The sequence below is a fragment of the Pyxicephalus adspersus genome, chromosome 7 (assembly GCF_032062135.1).
Source record: "Pyxicephalus adspersus chromosome 7, UCB_Pads_2.0, whole genome shotgun sequence".
Taxonomy (NCBI): Eukaryota; Metazoa; Chordata; class Amphibia; order Anura; family Pyxicephalidae; genus Pyxicephalus; species Pyxicephalus adspersus.
Window position 1 is genome coordinate 13,847,660 of NC_092864.1, and position 23,414 is coordinate 13,871,073.

Here is a 23,414-nt window from a genome sequence, read left to right on the forward strand (position 1 = left end):
TATATATATATATATATATATATATATATAGATTTTTTTATATATATATGGTTGTCCAGCCATCCCGTTTAGGACTGGTTTCCCATCCAAGGCTTTGGGTTCATGCCTAAACTTTAGTTGAGTAGATGAAAGAGTTTACTACTGATTTTCCCGTTACTTTCATGCAGTCGTGACAGCCGTTTCATGGGCTGAACCCATATCGAGTTAACAAGGAACTAGTGACCTAACTGTGGCATAACGCACTCTATGCTTTTCGATATTGTTCCTTTTTCCATACTCTTCGCATGGTGGGCCACAGGATGACATTTAACAGCAAACTTGGTTAACCCCCACTGAGATTTGAGCGGTAGGCCTGGTCACCAATATTGTATCTGTGAACAAAACCTGAGGCCTTGCTCCAAAGTAGAGTTTAGGATGTTTGGGCATTTTATTTGCTCTCCCTTCCAGTTGGGTATGTAACCAACACATCTGCTTTCTGTTATATTTATATCTGGTGTTGGAATATCTCAACATCCTACAGACTTAGACTGAGCATAGAGTACAGGACATCCGGCTTATTCAACTGCAAACAAGTGTCAGAATTTACTTTTTACAGGCAGGGTAAACAGTAGGGATCATTCACAGCTACTGCATAGTACATAACACCCCAGCACTCAGAGCTGATGGCCTAATTAAAAATGTCCTAATATTATAAAGGTCCTAGTGGAATACATGTGTATGTATATATGGAAAGTATCTTGGCACACTATTGCACCTTCACAAAATCTTTTACTGTTGGTAGAGCAAGTTCTAAATGGTGGTTCTCCTGTTATCCATGAAAGAACAGAGATACAGGTCAGGTGAAGACATTGGCTTTCTTTACTATAACCCCATGTAACTATAACAGGCAGCAGAAAGCTAATGATAGCAAATGTTTAGCAAATGGTAGCATGATGTTGGCCCAAAAAACTCACTTGTATTTAGTTTAGATTAACCTTTTACTATGGCAGGAATGAGGTCGTTGGCTATTTTGGCAACCCATTACAACCGTTCAAATTTCATCCCTAGCTGACCTAACTTTGTTAGAGCATAGGTTGATTAATTACTGTGGGTTACTGTATTTATCCCCATTGCCGTCACCCTATATCAAGCCATGATTAAGGTTAGCCCAATTGGTCGATATAGGTTATGTACTTTGCATGTGATTGTAGCTGCGTCCACTGCTGTACTAAAAAAAACACTAATACATAGTTGCAAGGTATGTTTTGTACATATGTAATGCTAGGCCTGATTTATTAAAGCTCTCCAAGACTGGAGAAGATAGACTATCATGGGAGAACCTAGGTGATCCAATAAGCCTACTGCTATTAGTTGCAATTTTTTCAGTCTTTGACCAGATCCATTACAGGTTTGCTGGATCAGTCAGGTTCTCACATGATAGTCTATCTTCTCCAGTCTTGGAGAACTGTAATAAACCAAGCCCTATGTGACTGTGTACCAAGGACCTGCTTTGACAGGCTTTATTATTATTATCCAGTATTTACATGGGCTTTATGGGTTGTTTGGTTTAAAGCTAGTGTAGATAATGTCAGTTTGATATCAATACAAAATTCAATGATATTTCACCTTCAGATGACCTCCTTCTGACCTGCATGTGTTCTGTTTTAATCAGGTTTTGCATTTCTATAGACATGAGAACTCAATTCTCGCTTGAAACAAAGCTCTGCTGACACAGGCCCTTAATGTTTAATAAGGGTTTCTTGATTGGTATAAGATGCAGCTCCTTCTCTGTTGCTCCACGTGATTGGGATTTAACCCCGGCAGAATGAGAGATTATTATCATTGTAAGCAGCAAATGATTAAAAGTGTATAAATCTGTTTCCTGTTTTGTTTAGTAAAGGCGATTTTAAAGGCTACGAAAAAAAAAAACAACATGTCAAAAGCAAATCACTAGACACTTTGAGCTTTGTACTTTGTCTGAACCCTGAGAGATGAATTTCCATCCTTTGATCTGAAAATACCAAGGTGGCAGACACAGGCAGCTGCAGACAGAGCCCGGGCTGACGGATGGCGTGCGCATGCTGGCAAGCTGACTTTTATCTTGCTGCTGGGATAATTATACGATGAGCCTAGCTCTGCCAAATCTTCTGAGAATTTCTTCGGCTCCCTGTGGAAATGTCAGAACCGTTGGGAGGAGAGGAGAAAGGAAGGAATGAAGGAAAAATTAAATGTTTGGGAGAGAAAGGGTGTACGCGACACGGCGGATGAAAACAATTGTCACGCTGTGGCACCATGAAATAACATGTGAGAGTTTGGTGCTTGTTTTATAAAAAATGTCTGGTAGCATCAGCTGCTCTTCCTTGTTCTGGACTGATGACCTGATATTGCAATTCAGGTCTGGGCAATGTGTTAGTAGGGTAACAATGGAGGAGCTGAATTGGGAGACAGTTGTCACCTCATAACAGCCTATCGACCCTATAACAGCTTTTATCGACATGGGGGAACCCTTGGAATACCTTTCAGATCTTCCAGGAAACCCCTTCTATAATTATTCTATCCACAGCTCACAGTACATAAGTGGGGTAGTCACTGGGAAAAAATCCCTTTTACATTGCTGGCCATTGGGAAGAATGTCACCCTTACAGATAGCCAAAAAAAATCATTGGTGCCAGTGGTAACTGATCTAAGAGGTCCAAAGTATTCATTTCTCAAGAAACCCCTGGCAACCTCTGGAAGAACCCTATGGTTCCACAGAATCCTGGTTGAGAAAAACTGCCCTATGATATGAAGTGGCTTCATGGGGTATTATCATTGAGTTACGGCAGTTAGGTCTCTGATTTGGAATATTATCACTGGGTTATGGCAGTAGGCTCTCTTATTTGGAGCATTACCACTGGGTAATGGCAGTAGCTTCTGTTATTTGAAGTATTACCACTGGGATGGTGTGTTAGCAGGTTACAACCAATACCAGATCTTTATTTCCCATCGCTTTGTGTACTTAGTTTCAGTACTTAAAATTGGATCCATCCTAGACAACAACAAAATGATGAAGTAAACCATAAACATTTATGTCTACTCAGCCTAAAAATTGTGTAAAGTGTTATGGTTTCTCTTCTTCCATTATGTATACAGAAGATGTCCTCTGTCCAAAAGCCTGACCTCAAGCTGCAATATGATATGTTGCTTAACAGCCTTTTACCTATATAAAGCATGTGTAAAGTGGTGGTAAAGTCATTAAAAATTACTGATTCTATCTGTGTTATTTTCTTTGTAGGAACATTGACACCCTGATAGTGGATGTATATCCGGTCCTGGACACTCCAGCCAAGCAAATCATCTGGCAGTTTATCTTCCAGCTGCTCACCTATGAAGAGCAAGAGCATTGCCAACACAAAATTGCTCGCTTCCTGGGCTACAAGGCAGGTCAGAGAGGTCCATAATTGCCCCCTCATTCCACTGTGCTCATCAATGGCCAGCCTTAAAATCTGGGTTATATGACATCTCACTGTTCTGTTATGACTTGTTTAGCCCATGCCAGAACCAAGTTTGTATGTATGTGCCATAGTCAGCAGTTATTGGCATCGTTAAACCTTGCATATCAATCACAACATTAAAAACACAGCTGTAGAGAAGACCAGCTATTTTTACATGTGAACATTTGTCATTGGAATCTGATGTTTCAAGGATTTGAGTATAGTAGGGAAATCTACAACTGAGCTTGGACGATGCATGTGGCCATATTTATTGACCTGACATACAAGTGGTGAATGGTTACATCTTATATATTTATAAGTCCATCAACACACCCAAAATGTAAGCGTGAATTGCGTAGGAGGTTCTGTACCATTGCAGTCTCAATTCAGAATTAACAGAGCTATGGCTCTGAATCTGGCATGCACTGCCATAATTTTGTGCCCATTACCATAGCTTTATCTCCTATTCACCGTATATATTCATAAATAAATGTACTTTCCCTTTAAACACCAGAAAAAATCTCTTCACTTGACAAGTCATTCTGTACCCCCTCCCATTTCAATGGCAAATAGACGTCCATTGCAGAGATTACCTACATAAATCCTGTTTGTTGGGAAACCTTTGTCACATGACCTGATAGAACTTTCACAACTGTCTCTGATGAAATATAATCTATGCTTCTCTGTAGATCAGTGGCTTACATAAAATCATTAAGCTCTGGGTCTGTGTAGGGCAGGTCTTGCTCGCTGATTACTAATATCCATTATAGGGATGTTACTAAGCTCAATGAAATAAGCTTTTAAGTCCCTTATCTGCCAGCGTACAGTTATGAACAGCAGGATGTTATACCTCACAACATTCGCTTTCAAAATGGGGATTTGTGTCATATCTCTTTGGCCTAAATATATGGGTGACTTTTGGTTTGATCAAAATCTCTGACAATTAGTATTGGGAAGAAAGGTAAGGCTTTGTGAATGTTTTGATATAAAAAAAAATATTATAGGTTGTTCACTTAATAAATGAATTATCAAATGAAATGAAGCTTTGTTGACTTAACCATCTGATAATGTATTATTACACAGTATTTATAAAGCGCCAACATATTATGCAGCGCTTTACAAAGTCCATAGTCATGTCACTAGCTGTCCATAAAAGGAGCTCACAATCTAATGTCCCTACCATAGTCATATGTCTTTAATACAGTCTAAAGTCAATTTTAGTGGCAAGCCAATTAACCTAACTGCATGTTTTGAACCTGCATGAATGTGGGGGGAAACCGGAGTACCCGGAGGCAACCCACGCAAAGACGGGGAGAAACTGCAAACTCCATGCATGTCCTGGCTGAGATTCCAAACCGACACTGCCAAGGCCAGAGTGCTAACCACCCTAATGTACAAGCAAAAATCCTGTTTCCTGGTCATCAATGTATCCTCTACACATTGTGATGTGCGTGGCAATATGTTCTGCAATGCAGCATTTGTTTAACACACACTGCAGTGCTTTATTTTGTGCAAAAGATAGAATGACATGTACACAATACACACACAAATTCTAACAATCCTTTTTTTGTGAACTAAAGCCACATGCTATTAACCAAATTGCCTTGTTCTTGCATAGGAACTGCTTTGGGCAATGTACCCAACACTGCTGGTAAATAAGGACCTGTGATTCAGTGTTTTTTTTAAATACTTGTATGAATATCAGCCTAATGAACCTGTTAAAGCATGCTGATGTTTTAAAAACTTTATCTGTTCATAAACTTGTTTTTATATATGTGTAAGGCCCAAATGGCAGTGGAATGTATCTGGTTGAAAAGAATGGGTCTTTATTTATGGTATTAGCATGAGCAAATAGATTTGTCAGGATCTCTCACAATGGGTCTGATTTATTAAATCTCTCCAAGACTGGAGAATATAGACCATCAAAGAAAAACCTGGGCAATCCATGAAATCTGGAATAGATTTCTTAAAATTATTTGTTAGATGGCAAATATTTTCAGTCCTAGACCATCTTAGATCCATTCCAGGTTTGCTGGGCTACCCAGGTTCACCCATGATAGTCTATCTTCTCCAGATCTTTAATAAATTAGTTAGTTCTTCCTCAGAGGGTCACACCTGTATTGTATTCCTGACCGCTCTTGTATGAGATGTCACCAGCCTCTGGTATAACTAAAGAGCACAGAGGAATGAATTTCCGTCTGTTGTTTTAGTAGATCACATATGAGTTTTAACTGGTAATTCTGTGCAGCTGCCATGGATGCAGACAAAGTGGCACCACACCGAGGCTCAGTCCATGGACAGGCAACGTATCAGGGGAACATGAGAGCTGCAGAAGAAGCAAAACCAGGTAACTTTTTAATCATGCACTTATGGGCCTGCATACAAATTACTAATGAAAACGATAATGGCCATAGATGCTTTTTTGCTTCTAAAAGGTTGCTATATGATGGTAGTCACCGAGTTAAGGATATCCGACATACAGACGACTCCTAGATATGAAAGGGGTTTTGGTTGAGGTTGTGGGGGATCTTCAGAGCTGAGTTGATCTGTAGCATCTTGTAACTCTTTAATGACCAAGACAAACTCTGCAGTTGTTTCTTTTTGTATATCAAAGCACAGCTTGCTCCAGAAGTTAGTAAATGTCCAGGCTTTTTTTTTTGCTTAGTTTGTGATTAGCTCACAGTAAGCATTTTATACAGTAACTGACACCATGCTGCCTAATAATATGTTGAGGCAAACATCTGTCCTAATCTCATTTAATAAAATAATGTACCTGTTCCGACTTACATACAAATTCAAGAACAAACCGTCTCTACCTGGTATGTAACCTGGGGACTACCTGTATTGGTTGGGGAGTTCAATGATATGTCATTAAACAAATGAATGCTGGGAATGCCTCCCTTTGAAGAATCTTTCCTCTGTCTTTACATTTCTCAAGACATTTGATTTCTCACACTGCAATGACATCAGAAAGTGTTATTCTGTGGCACCTAGTCACTGGTAAACATTAGTTAGACAATTATGTTCAATCAAGGTAAAATCAGTCCTATGGATTCATTTACGAGTTCAGTAAAAAATGAATTAGTTAGCATGAGGTGTTAACCGTGAATGAGTTTCATAGACTTTTATATGGTCCTAAGATGGTTTGAGCCTAGAGAGGACAAGAGATTCAAATAAACAAAAGAAACTCCTTAATGACAAACAGGAGACAAAAAAAATTAAATAAGTAAATTAGGAAAGCACCCATTGATGGAATCTATATAAAGCATAATGTTTGATGTCTTAACAGAAATCTCCTGATGAAAGTTCTTTTTATTCATAAATGTATTTTTCCTCTTTTTACCTTGCTCAGTAGGTCAGTGTGACACAATGGAAGTTGCTCCTCGAGTGGTCCATGGAGAAAGACAAGCAGGAGATGGGACATCTCTACCAGAAACACCAAACCCAAAAATGGTACAGTTTATATGATTATGTTGTTAATATTTATTGTATATGTATTTTTTTGTGTGCAATTTATTGATGGCAGGCAATTTATACATTTTATAGAAAAGTAGCTTTGTGCTTTTTCTTCAAAAAAAGCAACCATTGGAACTTTGGTCATTAAAAATATACAAAGGACAAAGTTTTTAAGGCATCCATCAGCAATTTAGGGGTCCTAGGATGTGCTGATCTATAACCATTGATCTTCCTTAAAGTCAGAAGTAGCTGGAAAACTAAAATACTTATTACTGCATTTACATTCACTGGAAGGTAGGGCTAATATGAATTCAACAGAAAACATGAAAATAATTACTAATGCCCTTTGGTAACTGATGATATAACGAATGGATGCTGTTGCAAAAAGAAACCTGCAGCAACAATTAAGACATCAGACACATCTCGTATGCTGGTGTCCTGGCTCTAGCTATATGTAAGTAGTCTCCCAAATCTGCTTAATTAATTTGCTAGTTATTATTGAAAAGGCCTGCTTATCTTCTAAACTGTAATGATGTTCTGGTTTTATCTCTGTAAGGTTTTGAGTTGTTCTCCGGTCCTATTTCTGTCTAGATGTCAGCAGTTTATGCTGAGCTGGAAAATCGTTTTATCAACAGTTACCCAGGAAAAGTGAGCAGTATGAGGTCCCGTGCTTCATGTAACCTCTATCATACAACAGGTATGTGAATTCAAGTGCAAAATGCAATAACCCATTAGTTCATTTTTTATAATATGTATTTATATAGTGCCCACATGTTACGCAGCAGTCCATAATAATAACTGACCCACAAAATGAATGTCCCTAACATAATCTAAGGCTAAATTATGGAAAACCAATTAACCTACAAATATGCTTTTAATATGCTGGAGGGAATTCAGGCAGAACACACAAACTCCCTGTAGACATTGTGCTTGCCAAGATTCAAAGCCTAGCACTCTAGTTGCTACAAGGCAAGTGTGCTAGCCACCATGCCACCATGTTGCTCCTTTGCTCATGTACAGCAGTCCCCACAGTAATAGACATTTGCTATAGGCTGCATCAGTTGGCACACAATTGTTTGTGTTGTTATTTGTATTTCTTATGTTGCCTTGTGTTTCTTACTAGGGGAGAGAAAGTTAATGCAGGGACACCCATGGCAAAATTCTGCACCTCCATCTGACCCCTGTCCTCCTCGGCCTCCCAGCGCCCCTTCACCCAGCAGCTCAGAATCTAACCCCTACGTCAGTCTGGACGGAAGCCTTCCCCCTTCCCCAACTCACAGGAAAATGTTTACCTTCTCACGACCGAATCGTTCTAGAGATACAGATCGGTTCTTGGATGCACTCAGTCGGCAGCTAGGGCAGAGTTTGACCATTACTGACCAGTTTCTAAACCCTGAGAATGACTATGAAGAGGTAATATGAATTACGAACAGCAACAACGTAAACATGGTAGTACAACAGTGATATTGCTGAGACTATTGCATTGGCTTGAGGCCGAGTGGAAAATATTGAAAGAGTGTTGAAACAGACAGTAAGGTGTTCTATTTAAAATACATGTTTCAAAAACAGCACATGAATGTATTTATTCACATTCATATTATTGGCTTTTTTTAAATACGGTTTCGGATGTTAGGAGTGATGGCTTTTTTTTGCTCCGTGGGATTATACTCGAGTCAAAGCCTTTTTCCTGTTTTTTTTTTTTTCCAGGTAAAAGTAGTTACCTTGGTTTATATTTGGATCTGTTTGTATTTGATTATATACGGCATGCAATCATTTTCCTATCTGGTTTATTACAGCCTCCCTCTAATAACGTAATGTATTTCTTTATCTGGGACAAGATAGCCTGATTGATGATAATTTAATGTATTCCTCTCTCTCGAATAAAACAGACTCCCCTCCAATTATTTCACATACAGTATATACTTGAGTATAATTCCCTAAAAGTTTTCCAAAGCTTTACCCCATCCAATACTCAGGTTTTCTTGCTAGTCTTGTGTCTTTTGTTGTGTCCCCTGGCCACAGCACACACTTGTGTTTACCTGGTTACCAGTTTGATGCATTTTAGTGATGTCCGTAATAGAGTCCGGTGGGAAAAGTGAAGTGGACACTTGTGACCAACATCAAGAGAAAATGTTTACCTCTGTTCTCCACTACATACAGTACATCTTAATAATCTTGACAAGAGAGCTTTAGAGGGATACAGTAGGTGTTGATTGGAGACAAATAGTTTTTTTTTTATAGTTTTGACAGCGTGAAACCAACTCTTCTTTCTCTTACTTGGGGCTCTGAGCAGACAAACTTTATCTTAGTATGAAGCAGACCCCATGGTGTTCCCAATGGGTGGCACTAAAGGCTATGGTGCATTATTAAACTCTGGTGCATTGAACATAATAACAATTCCTTGGCTAGACTGATCTTTTTTTCCAAAACATTTTCTATCTAATGCTCCTAACCTGACTCCAGGAGCAGTACAAGACCTTTATTTAGGTCCAAAGCAATGTCCATAACCCAGCAGGACAAAGACAAAAATTCCATTACAAATGGTTAGAACCATCTAAAGAAGAAAAAAACAGCTAAACTATAGAACTAATTCTGTGACATGCTGGGGTTCACACATGTCTTTTGCTTTTGGTACAGATGACATTTCAGGATGAACAGTTGGCCTGTGCCCCACGTGAAATTAGCACAACTAGCGAATCAATGGGCAGCAGCGAAGATGGAAGTTCTCTCACTTATTCATCAGTATCTGATCACATCCCACCACCACCTCCTAGCCCACCTCCGCCTCCTCCGCCACACCATCCCAGGGGGGACCACAAGAAGGAAACCCGTAAAGCAGCACCCCCTCCCTATTCCCAGGCAATTGGGAGCTGTATACATCCCTTACCTCCAGTCCCTCCACCTCTACCTATTCCTCCTATTCCTCCTGTTCCTCCTGCACCACCTTTAGAGCCCTTGGCACATCGCAGCACGCATCGGCGGAGTGAATCCAGCCACATGAGTGTAAAACGACTACGCTGGGAGCAAGTAGAAAATTCTGAAGGAACAATATGGGGACAGGTTGGTTATCACATGTTTCACATTGTTATTTTAATATTTTATTAGCAGGCAATGAAAAGGCTATAATTGCAAGTGTTAGTTTATCAATCAGCCTTGAGACTTCGCCATCTGATGGATGTGGTCGGTACTACAGTTCATGCAGCAGCGCACCCTTATCACAAGTGTTTAAATAGACTTCAGCACATTCAGCATGTGTGAACTCAAAGGTCCTGTATGTCTGATATTTGTTTGGTCACCCTGATATTTGGATTGCTTTCTTGAGATTGCTAGCAGCCATTGAATTGTGATCTTATCCTGTTCAAAATAAGACTTCTGGCTTTTTGTGTTTTTTTTTTTTTTTGATTGCCCCACCCTAGTTTATTCTTCCACATCCACACACATAAGATCCAATAAACTTTATGTGATATCAAAATCACTGTTATATTCTTGTTTCACAAAGATTTAAAATCTCCCTGGGAGACAACAAGAAGAAAGAGGAAATCTTCATTTAAAGGTTTCCTGTTTGCGTGACAACCCCAAAAAGTTATGTTTCAGGCATACAAGGGGAGGAGAAATGATGTTCCCAATATATGAAGTTAGCACTAATAAACAGGGTTTTCAGCAGGGCAGTGGGCTGCTAAAGTACTTCTATACCTGCATAAAATAGGTCCTTGAGCAGGTAGAATGTGTTCCATATATGTCTTTTTGAGGTTTTAATATTATTCTAAAACATGACATAAGCATTTCAGTACCAACATACATACCTACGTTTCTATTCTCTACAGCTGGGGGAGGATTCAGACTATGAAAAACTGAGTGATATGGTGAAATATCTGGACTTGGAGCTGCATTTTGGAACCCAGAAACCAGCACGTACGTTACACTAAAATATTTTTTTAAGCAGATATCTTATTTTTAGCAGGGGTTCCCTGAGACCCAAGAGTAATTTTAAGGGTTCCCCCGATGTTAAATAGGTTGGACAAGATCTAATGGAAGTGCTATCTGCCATACAGGGCTAAAGCACTAAGAATAGCTTTAACTGTACAATAGTCAGACCGTCTCAAGCAAACTGTATTTAAAAAACAGTGAATCTGACATTAACTAAAAAAAATCCCTGAGATTCACTGCTTTTTTACCCCCTTTGAAAACCTGCAATATATTTTATATATGCATTTTTATATTATCTGAATGAAGTCAAGGATACTTATGGCTTTTAATCATTCAAGACAAGGATACTTATGGCTTTTCATCATTCAAAGGGCCACATGTTAATTATATGTCAATAATATGTATTCAGTGTTGTCTTTCAGTGTTCATGCTACAGGTTTTAATTGTTTGTTAATTTTTAGCAAAATCTGCTTTCCTCTCTTTTAGTCCTTCCCTCGTTGCCAGAAGCCTTGAAAAACAAAGGTGCTGTTGAAATATTGTCACACAAGAAAGCTTATAACACAGGTATAATTCATTGCTTTAAGTCTCATCTTTCTGGAACAAATAATAACATCTCAATACTGTCCATGAACAGCAGCAATATTGTAAAGAGGGGAAGTGACTTTTGGGCAGGGTGTTCCCTCGACACTAAACAAAAGTTAATTATATCCCAAAGTGTTGGGAATGGTAGAAAAGGGTTTTATAGATATGAAGAAGCTACTATGCAAGTGACCAAGTGTGAAGTTCTAGACTACAGGAGCCCTATGAGTTTGCTTGATTCAGAGCCAGGTCTGGACCTACCCTTAAGATTAAAGGGGGCATCACCATGACACTTAATAATTTTCTTGGGGTTATTGGACAGGAAGTCAAATAAGTATTTGACTTTCTCCCCAGTACACCATCTTTTACTTTACCATTTTTTCCATATTATTAATCTGAACATTTTATACACTTTTACCTCAATGACATATGAATGGATAGTGGAGAACAAATATTTATGATGTAACCTGCTTGTGTTGTGCAAAGGGTCTCACCAACAGAGTGACACCTTCCCTCTAGCAAGAAGCGTATTCTCCAAGGGGTCCATCTATTAAGATCACCAGGATTAAAATTCTGACCTCTGTGTGACATCTTTATACACTATATATTTCTACAAAATATACTATTTCCTTATTAAGCCACTGAAGCCAAAGGTGGCAAGGAGTTTTGGCCTATAGGCCCCACTTTAAAAGCAGGATCCCTATTGGATTACACCAGGTTTAGTGCAGGCTTCCTGTTTTGGGAACCCACTGTTTAATCTTCAGTCTGGAAAAAAATTGGTAAGTAGTCTTTTTAACAATTCTTTTGCTGCTGGACTAAATCTGGTTTAGGCAATTTGGAATAGTTTCAGAAGCAAATCTGGCTTACTAAAGAAATCAATTGCTTCCCACTGGTTATGAGAAAAAAGCCCAGTTCTTATCTAAGAGTCATTTATAAAAGCCATACTTATAGAACTGGGACATTGTGTTTTCTTGCAGCTATCCTGATAGCGCACTTGAAGCTCACACATCAGGAATTGCGCCACATCTTGGCGACCATGGAGAATGAGCGGCTGGAACCCTCGCACATCAAGCAGCTGCTGCTCTATGCACCAGATGAGGAGGAGAAGAAAATGTTTCTGGCCTACACTGGAAGCCTCAACAAGCTTAGTGAGCCCGATCAGTTTGCTTTGCAGGTATGGATGGGATTTAGATGTTTAAAGAATAAGTTTCCCTATTGAAAGATTGCCCTTACCTCATATTCAAGTGACTTCTTTAGAATTACTTTCTGACCTAGTGACAGTGATCAGTAAATAAAAATATTACTATTGGAAATAACACTAAACATAGTGTATATAGCTTGAATTCTGCCAGATCCTACAGTTACTTTGATTTTACTTGGATTATCTATTGGGAAGCTGAATATGGGAGGACTGGTCGTGCCCTATTATTTACAAGTAGCTGTTGAGGGCAATATGTCATGTATGCTTTGCTCTTAGATGATGTCAGTCCCGGAATATAAGATGCGTCTACGAAGTCTACTATTTAAGAGCACCCTGCAGGAGAAGACCGAGGAAATTCGGGCCAGCTGTGAGTGTGTCCTTAAGGCTTCTACTGAGCTCAGAAACAGCAAGAAACTTGCCAAGATCTTGGAGGTTTGTGGACTTGCATATCAAATCTCATATAACCCTACCAAGTAGGCCACAACTTTGCAGGCTAAACAGGACATATTTATATTAAAGATAAACTTTAGTGAAGCTGCACTTTTATGTTTATACTCCCCTGAGCTCAACACAACCAATAACATAACATCCATCTTACCCAATGCAGTGGTTTTTGCTGTGCAGCCTTGCTTGACATTGTTTGATTTTTCTTTGCTTACCCTTTGTCTAAATATTCAATATCTATAATACATTAAAACCACTAACAGGTTAAGTAAATAACAATAGTTTTCTTGTTACAATGGTCCCTGTGGGATGTAAAGGCAGAAAGTGAAAAATTGGGTTTTGAAGGTATTTCCACCATTTTATAGGTGTACTCAGTATGCATGGTTTAGACCCAACCAAAAGTGGCCCATTAAAAAGGTGAACTGGTGTCATGGTTCTCATGGGACATTGATGGGGGGGGGGGGGGGGGTGACCAACCAACGCTATGAAAAATCTAACAAAGCACACATTTCTAAAAAACCTGATGGCTATAATAAAAATATGTCAGGACAGGCAGTGCATCAGAGCTTGCTGTGTATGAGCTGTGTAGCCTTAGATCAGTCACAGCGCTCATGCTGATCCCTGTGTACTGCTGAAAATGCCTACAATTGACACATATCAGAACTTATCAATGGAGCAATGGAAATAGGTGGCCTGATCTGGTGATTCCCATTTATTGAGTCCATGCTTCTATGGGTCAAAGCTATTTAGCAGTACAAATGGGACCTATTCATTCGGTTTGTTCTCTTATAATAACACTTTGCGGACATAGTAAATAAAACCTCAGACATTGTTATTTACACTCCAAGTAACCATAATAATATTCTGCTTCTTTAGAAAAGTTGCTACTCATACGCTTGGAAAAGCTGGTGTTTTTCATCAGGTTTAAATAACAAAAAAGGAATCTACTAGAAATTACTTATCATAGTCACTGCAGGGAAGTCACACAGACAAATAGGATCACAGCATGAAATTCCTGCATGTAAATGCCGGCCAGCAATAACCCACTAGGCGAAAAAGACAAGGCTATAACAACTGCTATTTTCCATAATAAATGTTGCTTTTAGCAATGACATCCAGTGAGAGCTGAAAAATATATTGTTATAGGAAGTAATACATGCTTGGCTTTGTAAATGAAAAGTGATTCCCATAAAATGTAAAGTCGCTTGTACTATAATTTTTTTCTTTCCCCCATATAGTGCCTTGTGCTTTGCTGTGGGAAAGAAAGAACATTTTCAGCGAGAGATGTTATTATAAAGTTTTTTGCTTTGTGTACATTTAGGTGTAATTTTCTCCCTTTGAAAATCTTACCTTTTTATACAGTATATATTTTTGTTATTCTATTAAATGTAGAGATTATTACATTAACCACTGGGTGTATTCTCCTGAACATCTGAAATGTGAGCCACCCATGGAATTCATTGTTTTTAATGGGCAGAAAGCAGAGCTTGCATAAGTAAGACTCCTGCAATGTAAATATATATTTTTAGATCATACATTCATTTTTTAACCATTAACATACATTGATAACATTTCATTGGTTATAATAACCTCTTTTCAGGCCTGTTTTCCCTACCTTTCCTCTATTTCAGCGATGTGGCCGTCAAACCATTCAATATTTTTGGAGCATCAACATATTAGGAGCATGCCTAAGGTGTTAAACATTCAACACAGTAGGAGTATTCCTTGTGGTGTGCTGCAGTTTTATCCTCGGGCTCCTATAGGACACAGCAGTGATGTACAGGTCAGAGACAAGGGCCACAGTGAGCCACAGCTAGACAGAGGAATCTGATAATCCTGGAATAGTGGAATGCTGAAGAGTCTGACAAGCTGCAGCAAATGAAATGAGTAAAGATAGGAGATTTAAGCTGCTGGATAGGTAAAAAGAATATATCTGGTTTCCAGGGAACTGGGAATTAGGATTATTTTGGGCAAGGACAGTGTCGCTTTTAGGAATCCACAATCAAGCGGGTAATTATTACAAAAAGGGACAGAAAATGTCCCTTCTGCAAAAATTTCTCCTACATGCCCAATCGCTCTGGGTATTTGGCAAAAAGCTGAGCTGCGCGGAATCCCCACCCAGCCAGTTAGGATAGCCAGAGATTGTCTACTGAAAGAGAAAAAAGAAAATGATGATGGTACCCTGTGAGGGACTGTCTTTTACTGCTTGATGTTCTTGGTAGGCAATAGGTCTATCTGTTGTCATCCTTTATGTACAATAAAAGGTTGAAATTCAGTCTACCTATAGTCCTGCACAGTTGTACAGGTTTCCCTCCTGCACTATATAAAAAAACTTGCAGAAAGTGTGGTCCAGGACTGCATGGAAGAGACGGGTTTCTGGTTGGAGAACATCCAGCATCATCTTTTCCTTTCCTTCCTAGTTAGATTATTTCTTTCTTGCCCTTTTATTCAATGGATCTAAGGCTATGTACACATGTTTGATCTTTGTCGTTGGAAACAATCTTTCACAATTTTTTCCAAGGACAAAAGACCAAAAGATGAATAAGCTCTGTTCATTCAGCACTGTTCTGTTCTATAGAGACGAGAGGGAACAAGTGAGCCGCACCCTGCTGCTCTCTCCTCCCTTCACTTACTTTGCGGTTGTTCATCTTCCATCATTCGTGGATCTGCCAGGACATTGGACGGTACACATGTCAGATTCTCCCTCTGGAACGAGAATCATCTGAGGTGTGTACGTAGCCTAAGTGTGGTCTGCATTCAGATGCACTGTACTTAGGAATCCCTCTAGTCTGGTCATTTGCAACATTTTTAACATGGAGATAACCTTGAAATAACTTTCATGTCCTAAGGAAACTCCTTCCTTTATTTCTATATCCACAGCTTACATTAGGTCAGTGGGAAGAATGCTTTTTACATTGCTCACCAATAGGAAGAATGTCATCCTTACAGATGGTCAAAAAGATCTGTGGTGTCAGTTAAAGTGGCCTGAGAGGCACAAATTGCTTATTGCTCAAAGAACCCCCAGCAACCTCCTGAGGAGCCCTAATATTTTCATACCTTACCCCAAGAACCAACACACTGCTTGCAGGGGAGCACAATGACTCTTTAGGGAAATACTGAGGTAGGGTGCCTTTGTGAATTCAGGAAGCACCCTGCCATCCCTTCACACTAGCTGATCTGTCTGTATCGCACAGAGAAATACAGCGCCCAGTGATGATATATATCCAAAATCAGGTATGCAATGAAAACTGAAAAAAGCCTTTATCTGGAAATATTATTAGCACCTTAATGAGAAGGATGGGAAGAACCAGGCAAAATACAAGCAGAATACTATGCATTAAAAGTTATCACAATGAATATATCCCAATGCACTGTTTCTTTTGGTCTCCTATAACTTTTATTTTGTACTGCTGCATTAGATCATTGTGCTGCTGCACAAGTTCCAGCATGGTGTTATTTTTCATTCCCTTTCTAATAAGTCCATTTAGCTTGTGTAGAAGGTAATTGCTTCCTTTTACTGTATGGCCCTGGAAGTTTTTTTTGTTCCTGCAGTGGAAGTTCATAAAAATCCATTAACTGCCGTTTACTGCTCTGCTCCATAAACGTGTATTGATTTTAAGAAGAGTATAAAAGGATGCTGAACTTGCAAAAAAAAAAAAAAAAAAGAAAAAAAGTTTGAGAGGGGAAGTTTCAAAACAGTCATACATATGTATATATATATATGTGTGTGTATATATATATATATATATATATATATATATATATAATAACTAATTGGAATAAATAGAAAATGTAAATTACAGTAAACTGTTATAGATTATTTCACTATATTTATACATACATATACAGTTATACATATACCTGTAGCTAACCATTACGTATACTGTATATTTGACTATTGTGGCTTTGAAATGTGCTGAAATATCCATAAAGCTGCAATAAGTCCCAGGTGACAGAATCTCACTACAGTACAAAACATTTATTTAAACCCTGAGGTACACCTTTAAATTCTATATTACTATATATTTTTCTCCAGAGAAGCTGTTCACTATTGATGTTGATATGTTTTATGCATTAGTTTGTCATTCTTTTCATAGTTATTATGCACTTTTTTATGGTCAGGGCTTAAAATGCTTAATGATTAGGATTTTAAATCTTGTTTTTTTGCATGCAAATATTTTGTATTTTTATATTCAGCCAGTAGGTGATGCTCTTGCCTCTTTTTCTCATGTCTTCTGTTACCTTTTTGTTACTTTTTGAAGTCAAGGTTGTTGTTTACAGTGGTTTGTTAGGTAAAGCATGGGTGATTTCTAGAAGCAAAGAATATAACTGAGTATTAAAGTTTTAAAGTAAAGACAACAGAGAAGGTTGATCCAGGGAACATCGGATTGCCTCTTGGAATCAGGAAGGAATTTTTGTCCCCTGTTGGACCAAAATGAAACAGGTTTTTTTTTGCCTTCCTCTGGATCAACTAATCAACTGTGCCCATAGGTTTTATATCTGGGATATGTTTTTTTTTACCTGGTTAAACTGATGGACTTATTTTTTCAACTTGACTATGTAAGAGAAAACTGTATTGCTTTGAGGATCCTTTGTCAAATGTTTTGTTTGTAAACTAAAGACAATTATTATTATATAACAGAAAATGTCAGAATAAACATTTACAAGCCAAACTAAAGAATGTATAAAGCTAACATAATTCCAGTATCCACATCCCAAAAATGTTCAGTGACAATGCTATCATTGAAACCAATTGCAACAAGGAAAGTATTTTTCATACAATAAAAAATGTCAGGGGTCCAGGCAATTATTTTTGATGGAGGAACCTTTGTTCCTTTGTTCTGCTATGTGCTAGCTCTATAGGAAAACAGTGGTAATTCAATTCCTAAAGGGACATTCAAGGAGGACACCAGGACCTAATGCAACCTTCTACTTGTATAATCCTAATTCTGATTGGCTGCCATTGGTTACTTTGCTCCCTCCTGTTTTAAAGAATAACTAGAATATATGTAAGTAAAAAAGTTCAGGAAGTTCCTCCTCTACATATTGGGCCTGATTTAATAAAGCTCCCTAAGGCTGCAGAGGATTAATTGGAGCTGGGTGATGCAGCAAACCTGGAATGGATCTCGTCCAGGATTCAAAATATTTGCTAGCAAATAGCAAATGACTTTGAAGAAATCCATTCCAGGTTTGCTGGATCACCCAGCTTCACTGATGAAAGTGTATCCTCACCAGCCTTTGCCATATTTAATAAACAGGCCCATTGTGTTTTTCTGAACAAACAATGTTTTTTTACTAGATATATTTAATTCAGGTGACGTATAGAGTTATAAATAATCTCTAGCTTGTTTCTAGTTTGTTTTAGCTATGGGAAACTATTTAAATGATGGACAGCCCAAAACGAACAGAACAACGGGATTCAAGATCAACTTCTTAACAGAGGTATATTCCACATATGATTATCCTGGCATACGTTTGCGCAGTGCCGTAAAACACTGGTCAAGGGCCACACCATGATTAGGAACTGGCAGAACCAGAATATTAAAGTGTCTGCTTGTCAAACTTGTGAATCAAAAGTAAATTCTTCATTTCTCACTTGGATATACAAATAGAGGAGTTGACTCTTGATAATGGTAATAGAGTAAACAGAAGATATTCTCAAAAAATCCAAGAAATGTCCCATAGGCACCCCTATGGGACTGTATAGGGGTAAATGTGCAGGCTGCCATAGGTGACCCAGTTTTGTAAATGTTACTTTCCTGGCTGTTGTAGCTTTTATCCTTTCTGAATCACTGACTTGGAATCAGTATGCATATCATTAGTTCTTACTTCACTTGCTGTATTCTGGGTTCTAGACTGGGAACAGCATAAGAGGTAAACCAGGCAACCTGCTTGAATAAAAGGAGACCAGTAATGGCAGACTCCATATTTCCCTGGTACATATTTCCTTTAAAGCAAAAATATAGTATTATGGTGTGCATTACAGCTTCTCTAACTTATCTTATTCGGATGTGTTACAGCTCAACACCACCAAGACTGTGGATGGGAAGTCTACCTTTTTGCACATTCTTGCCAAATCCCTCCACCTGCATTTTCCTGAGCTGCTAAGCTTTGCCAAGGATCTTCCTACTGTGCCTCTTGCTGCCAAAGGTCAGTCTGTCAGTGCCATGTGGATTAAAAAACAGGGCTAGCTAAACCAGTCCAACAATGTGTGTATGGCAGGTAGTGTCATGTAAACACATGTAGATTAATTAGTGCCTCAGATGTCTTGATTATATTATCTTTGTATATCTGCATAAATATACCTAATAAATATATCTAAAACCAAGATAAAAGGCTATTACTAAGGGATCATTGTGAACATTTCCCAGGTAGGCACAGCTTATTGCAGATCACACATATCATTTCATATGGTGGCTCTGTGATAAATGGAGCTGCGGTTGAAAGAAAATACAGCTCAGGGCTTCAAAAAATATTGGCATGCTAAGAGATGCATTGCATATGTGCTACATAGGTCTGTTTTTAAAAAACAGGGAATCTGACATTCCCTGGTAGGAATCAATTATTGCCATTGAAACATATGGACCTGAAAGATTCCCATGAGAGAATGTTTGAAGGATTGTCAGATTTCTTCTTTTACAAATAGAGCCCATAGTGTATAAAATGACAGCCCCAATAATTGAACACTTGATGATTCAGCCTGCTGCCTGACAAGCGATGTCTGCCTGATGCGGTTCAACTCTTATATGAACGAGGCTGGGAATAATTACAGGCATAATACATCAAATGAATCTAATGATCTGGTATCAGCTTTCAGTTAGGTTGGCTGTATTAAGGCAAACTGGACCACCCACACAATTTTCCAGCCTTAAGCTAAACTATAGGTAAAAACATTAAAAAATTGGGACCAGACAGGTCCTTTATTGCACAAGGGACAGGCATTGTCCCTTCTGCAATAAAATAAACTGATTGCAATATTTTATTTTTTCTCATATGCCTTCTTGTTGGGGATAGTTTTTCCAGTTGGAGACACACACTATCATTAGCACTTACGTCCTCTGTGGAACAGCTGTACTTAAAAGTGTGTGAAGGATTTATTCTGAGCTGTTTAGATCTCATTTTCACTGAATGTAAAATGGTACAAATATAATCTCACTGTAAAATGATAATTCTCATTTTTCTGGACTTTGGTTTCTTACGTCATAAAACCTTAACCTCTTCCTTGGCAGGATTTTATAAAGATGCCATGTTAAACAGAACATTATTTCAGATATTACAACTAATGTGGTTTTATTTGTCCTCTGTTTAGGGGAAACACCTCCTTTGATGGATTTGTATTCATTTAGGAGGTCTTCATCTGTTTAAAGAAGTGTTTCTTCCCCTTTTTGACATGGAGAACCCTTGACATAACTTTCAGGTCTTTTATGCAACCCTGCTATAATTACTATATCCACAGATCACAGTAGATTAGTGTGGTGGTCAGTGGGAATAATGTCTTTTACATTGCCGGTCATTGGGAAAATTGTCCCTCTTACAGATAGCCAACATGTTAATTGGTGTCACTGGTGACTGAGCAACCTCTTCAGGAACTCTAGGGTTCCACTAAACCCTGGTTGTGATGATTCTTGTTTTCAGGATCTGTGGCCCTCACTTCTTTCTGACAAACTCAGGCATGTCAAATACTTGATCCCCCCACTAAGCACTGTGGTTCCTTCCATCAAGCGCTTCATCACTAATGCGTCCTGTAGAAATGTAGTGGCTTTAAATTGCAATCATTGCACACAGCATGGGACACATTTTCCATCAGAGGTATCAGATTGTTACAGCAACCATTGTTCTGGTGCGTTGCCACTTGCCCGCCAAGTAATAAAAAAACTTTGCTCACAGGGTGCCCCTAGTTTTGTATCCTAGTAGCAGGGACACTTTAAATGGGTGTTTCCCAATCAGAGTTCTTCCAGAGGTTGTTAGGGGTTCCTTAAGCAAGGAGCAGTTTTTACCTCTCGGGTCAGTTTAACAGGCACCGATTATCATTTTGACTATCTTTAAGGTTGGCAATTTTCCCAATGACCAGCAATGTAAGAGGAATTTATTCTATTGACCACCAGATTAATATACTGTCGGCTGTGGATTTGGTAGTTATAGCAGTGATTCCTTAAAGTGCTCAAAGTTATTGCAAGGCTCCTCATATGTTAGAAAGTTCAAGAAAGGCTGCTTTAAATGATGCAAAGTTTGAGAACGGTATCCATGTCCTAGAGATGAGTTCACCTCTTCTTGATTCTTCTCTTCTGTCCAGAAAGCTTTCTGTGAACTTCAGACAGGTGACACTCAGCTGGCTCCTGGCAAGCCCCTTCCACCTGTATGGTAACACACGATGTGCAACAGAGGACAGTGTCACAGCAATGGCGGTTTAGCCGTCATACGGTCATCATGTTGTGCTCATTCTACATTGATTAACAGGAGCCAAGGATGAAAAGAGAATGCCGAACAGGATATGGGGACAAATTGACCTTTCAGAGGACAAGGCAACACCTTGGTAACTCAACAACATGGAAGACCGAATTTTGGAAAAAAGTTTGTGAATTACTTATGGAACTTTTTAGCGAAAAGATCATTTCACTAGCCAGGAACTATACAAAATCTGTCTTAATTCTGTTATCCATCCTGTGTATTGGACCACAGTGCCCATCCTCTGTGGATGTCTTGAATCTTGTCAAGAGTTGATAAGCTGTCCTGACATCAGCTTCCTCCCTTTGACCAATCACTCCTTGTTTTTACCAACACATGCCAAGCATACACAATGCAGTATTCCATCCAGGATCTGGTATTGAAAACGTGCTGTCAGTAGCCGATATTTCATGACAAAATCTGTAGCATTTGTTACAGACTCATCCAGCATAGCCTTCCAGGTAGATATACACAAAACATCAGTGAAAATAGTAATGTAATAATACAAATGGTATTTATCCTTTAGATGCAAGTAGTGTAAGTACCTACATTTGTCTTGATGACCACCTTGTAAAATCCTATGCAGAACCACGCTCAGATTGGGAGAAGGTGGGACAGCACCAAGGAGCAATTACGCTCCTCTGCATGCACATGTCCTAAGAGAGAAGGAAGCAGGGTGATGATCTCATCAGTGTGCTGTTGTATCTTTCTTGTCCAATCAGCAGGGTAGGGAGTGTATTTGCCAACAGAAGTGGTAGGTGTATGGTCAGCTTTTGCAGATCTTCAGAAATGCCAATTGTACCAACATAGCCATTATTTACATGTTCCCCATTTACTTTCCTTCGGGATTCTACCAGGCCAGTCTTGTGCTGGGCATACACTATTTAATTTAAAGCTCCATTTGTCAAATGATCAATATTTTCCTGCTTGATAATCAGTCAGATAATATTGATGATTTTACTGCCTTTCAGGACTTTATATATTTTCCGAAAATAATTGGAAACACTGCAGTGCAAAGATATGCAGCCACCATTCAATAAATAAGAATTACCTTTCACGACCAGACTTCAATTCATTTCTTGGTCAATGTCAGTTGAGAAAGGACCAAGTTTTTTATTAGGTTTTACAATTTTATTTTATGTTTAAAATACTAAACATAGTAATCCAGTGTTTCTCAACCAGTGTTCCGTAAAACTCTAGGGTTCTTCCAGAGGTTGCTAGGGTAGTGGTAGCCAACCTTTCAGACCTCTAAATTTATAATTTTTTATCCTGTGGACCATTAATATAAATTTTTAAAAAAAGATAAATACATTTATAAATTAATCTTCCTAACGGTGCCTGACTAGGACTGTGGAGGCTCTGATTCATTGATCAGGTCACGGTTAGGTGAAGTATTACTGTTGATACTATTATCATTAGTTGCATTATCTTTGGTATTACTAAGGAAATGCAAAATATTTGTTTGCTTTTTCCTATTCATTATGGGTTTATTTAATTCGAATCTAAGACCAAACAAAAAATGATAGTTATCAAAGTCAAACTATTTGATTCCATTAAATAATACACGTAAGGAAAATACACGGTTGCCTCATACAATTTAAGACTACACTGACGTCACGCTGCACCTCCCTTGTTTTTCTGTCTCTAGTACAGTTCGTGAATATAGTGCAAAAAAAGACAAAAATTGTCATTCAGATTATAAGAATTTATTAGAATATTAATTTTGTTTTATTATTATTAACACATTAAAATTGCAAATAATGACCACATTTTCTGTGGACCACCAAAATATTCTCACAGACCACTGGTTGGTGACCACTGTGCTGGGGGTTCCCTGATCATTAAGTACCTTGGATTTTTCAGGTCAGTTTAAGTGACACCAACCTTTTTGGCTATCTGTAAGGATGACA

General features: G+C 38.5%; 1 protein-coding gene across 1 annotated transcript in view; it reads left to right on the plus strand.

The window, feature by feature from the left end:
- Nucleotides 1-19,846, plus strand: part of LOC140334761 (delphilin-like) — a 20,578-nt gene extending 732 nt beyond the window's left edge. Inside the window, exons 2-13 of the mRNA XM_072417001.1 lie at nt 3,254-3,402; nt 5,701-5,799; nt 6,805-6,905; nt 7,500-7,605; nt 8,032-8,321; nt 9,546-9,968; nt 10,733-10,820; nt 11,322-11,399; nt 12,392-12,588; nt 12,892-13,047; nt 18,415-18,501; nt 19,080-19,846. Coding sequence (XP_072273102.1) covers nt 3,254-3,402; nt 5,701-5,799; nt 6,805-6,905; nt 7,500-7,605; nt 8,032-8,321; nt 9,546-9,968; nt 10,733-10,820; nt 11,322-11,399; nt 12,392-12,588; nt 12,892-13,047; nt 18,415-18,501; nt 19,080-19,250 — 1,945 coding nt within the window. The 3' untranslated portion in view covers nt 19,251-19,846. The remainder of the gene's footprint in view (nt 1-3,253; nt 3,403-5,700; nt 5,800-6,804; nt 6,906-7,499; nt 7,606-8,031; nt 8,322-9,545; nt 9,969-10,732; nt 10,821-11,321; nt 11,400-12,391; nt 12,589-12,891; nt 13,048-18,414; nt 18,502-19,079) is intronic.
- Nucleotides 19,847-23,414: the final 3,568 nt, after the last annotated feature.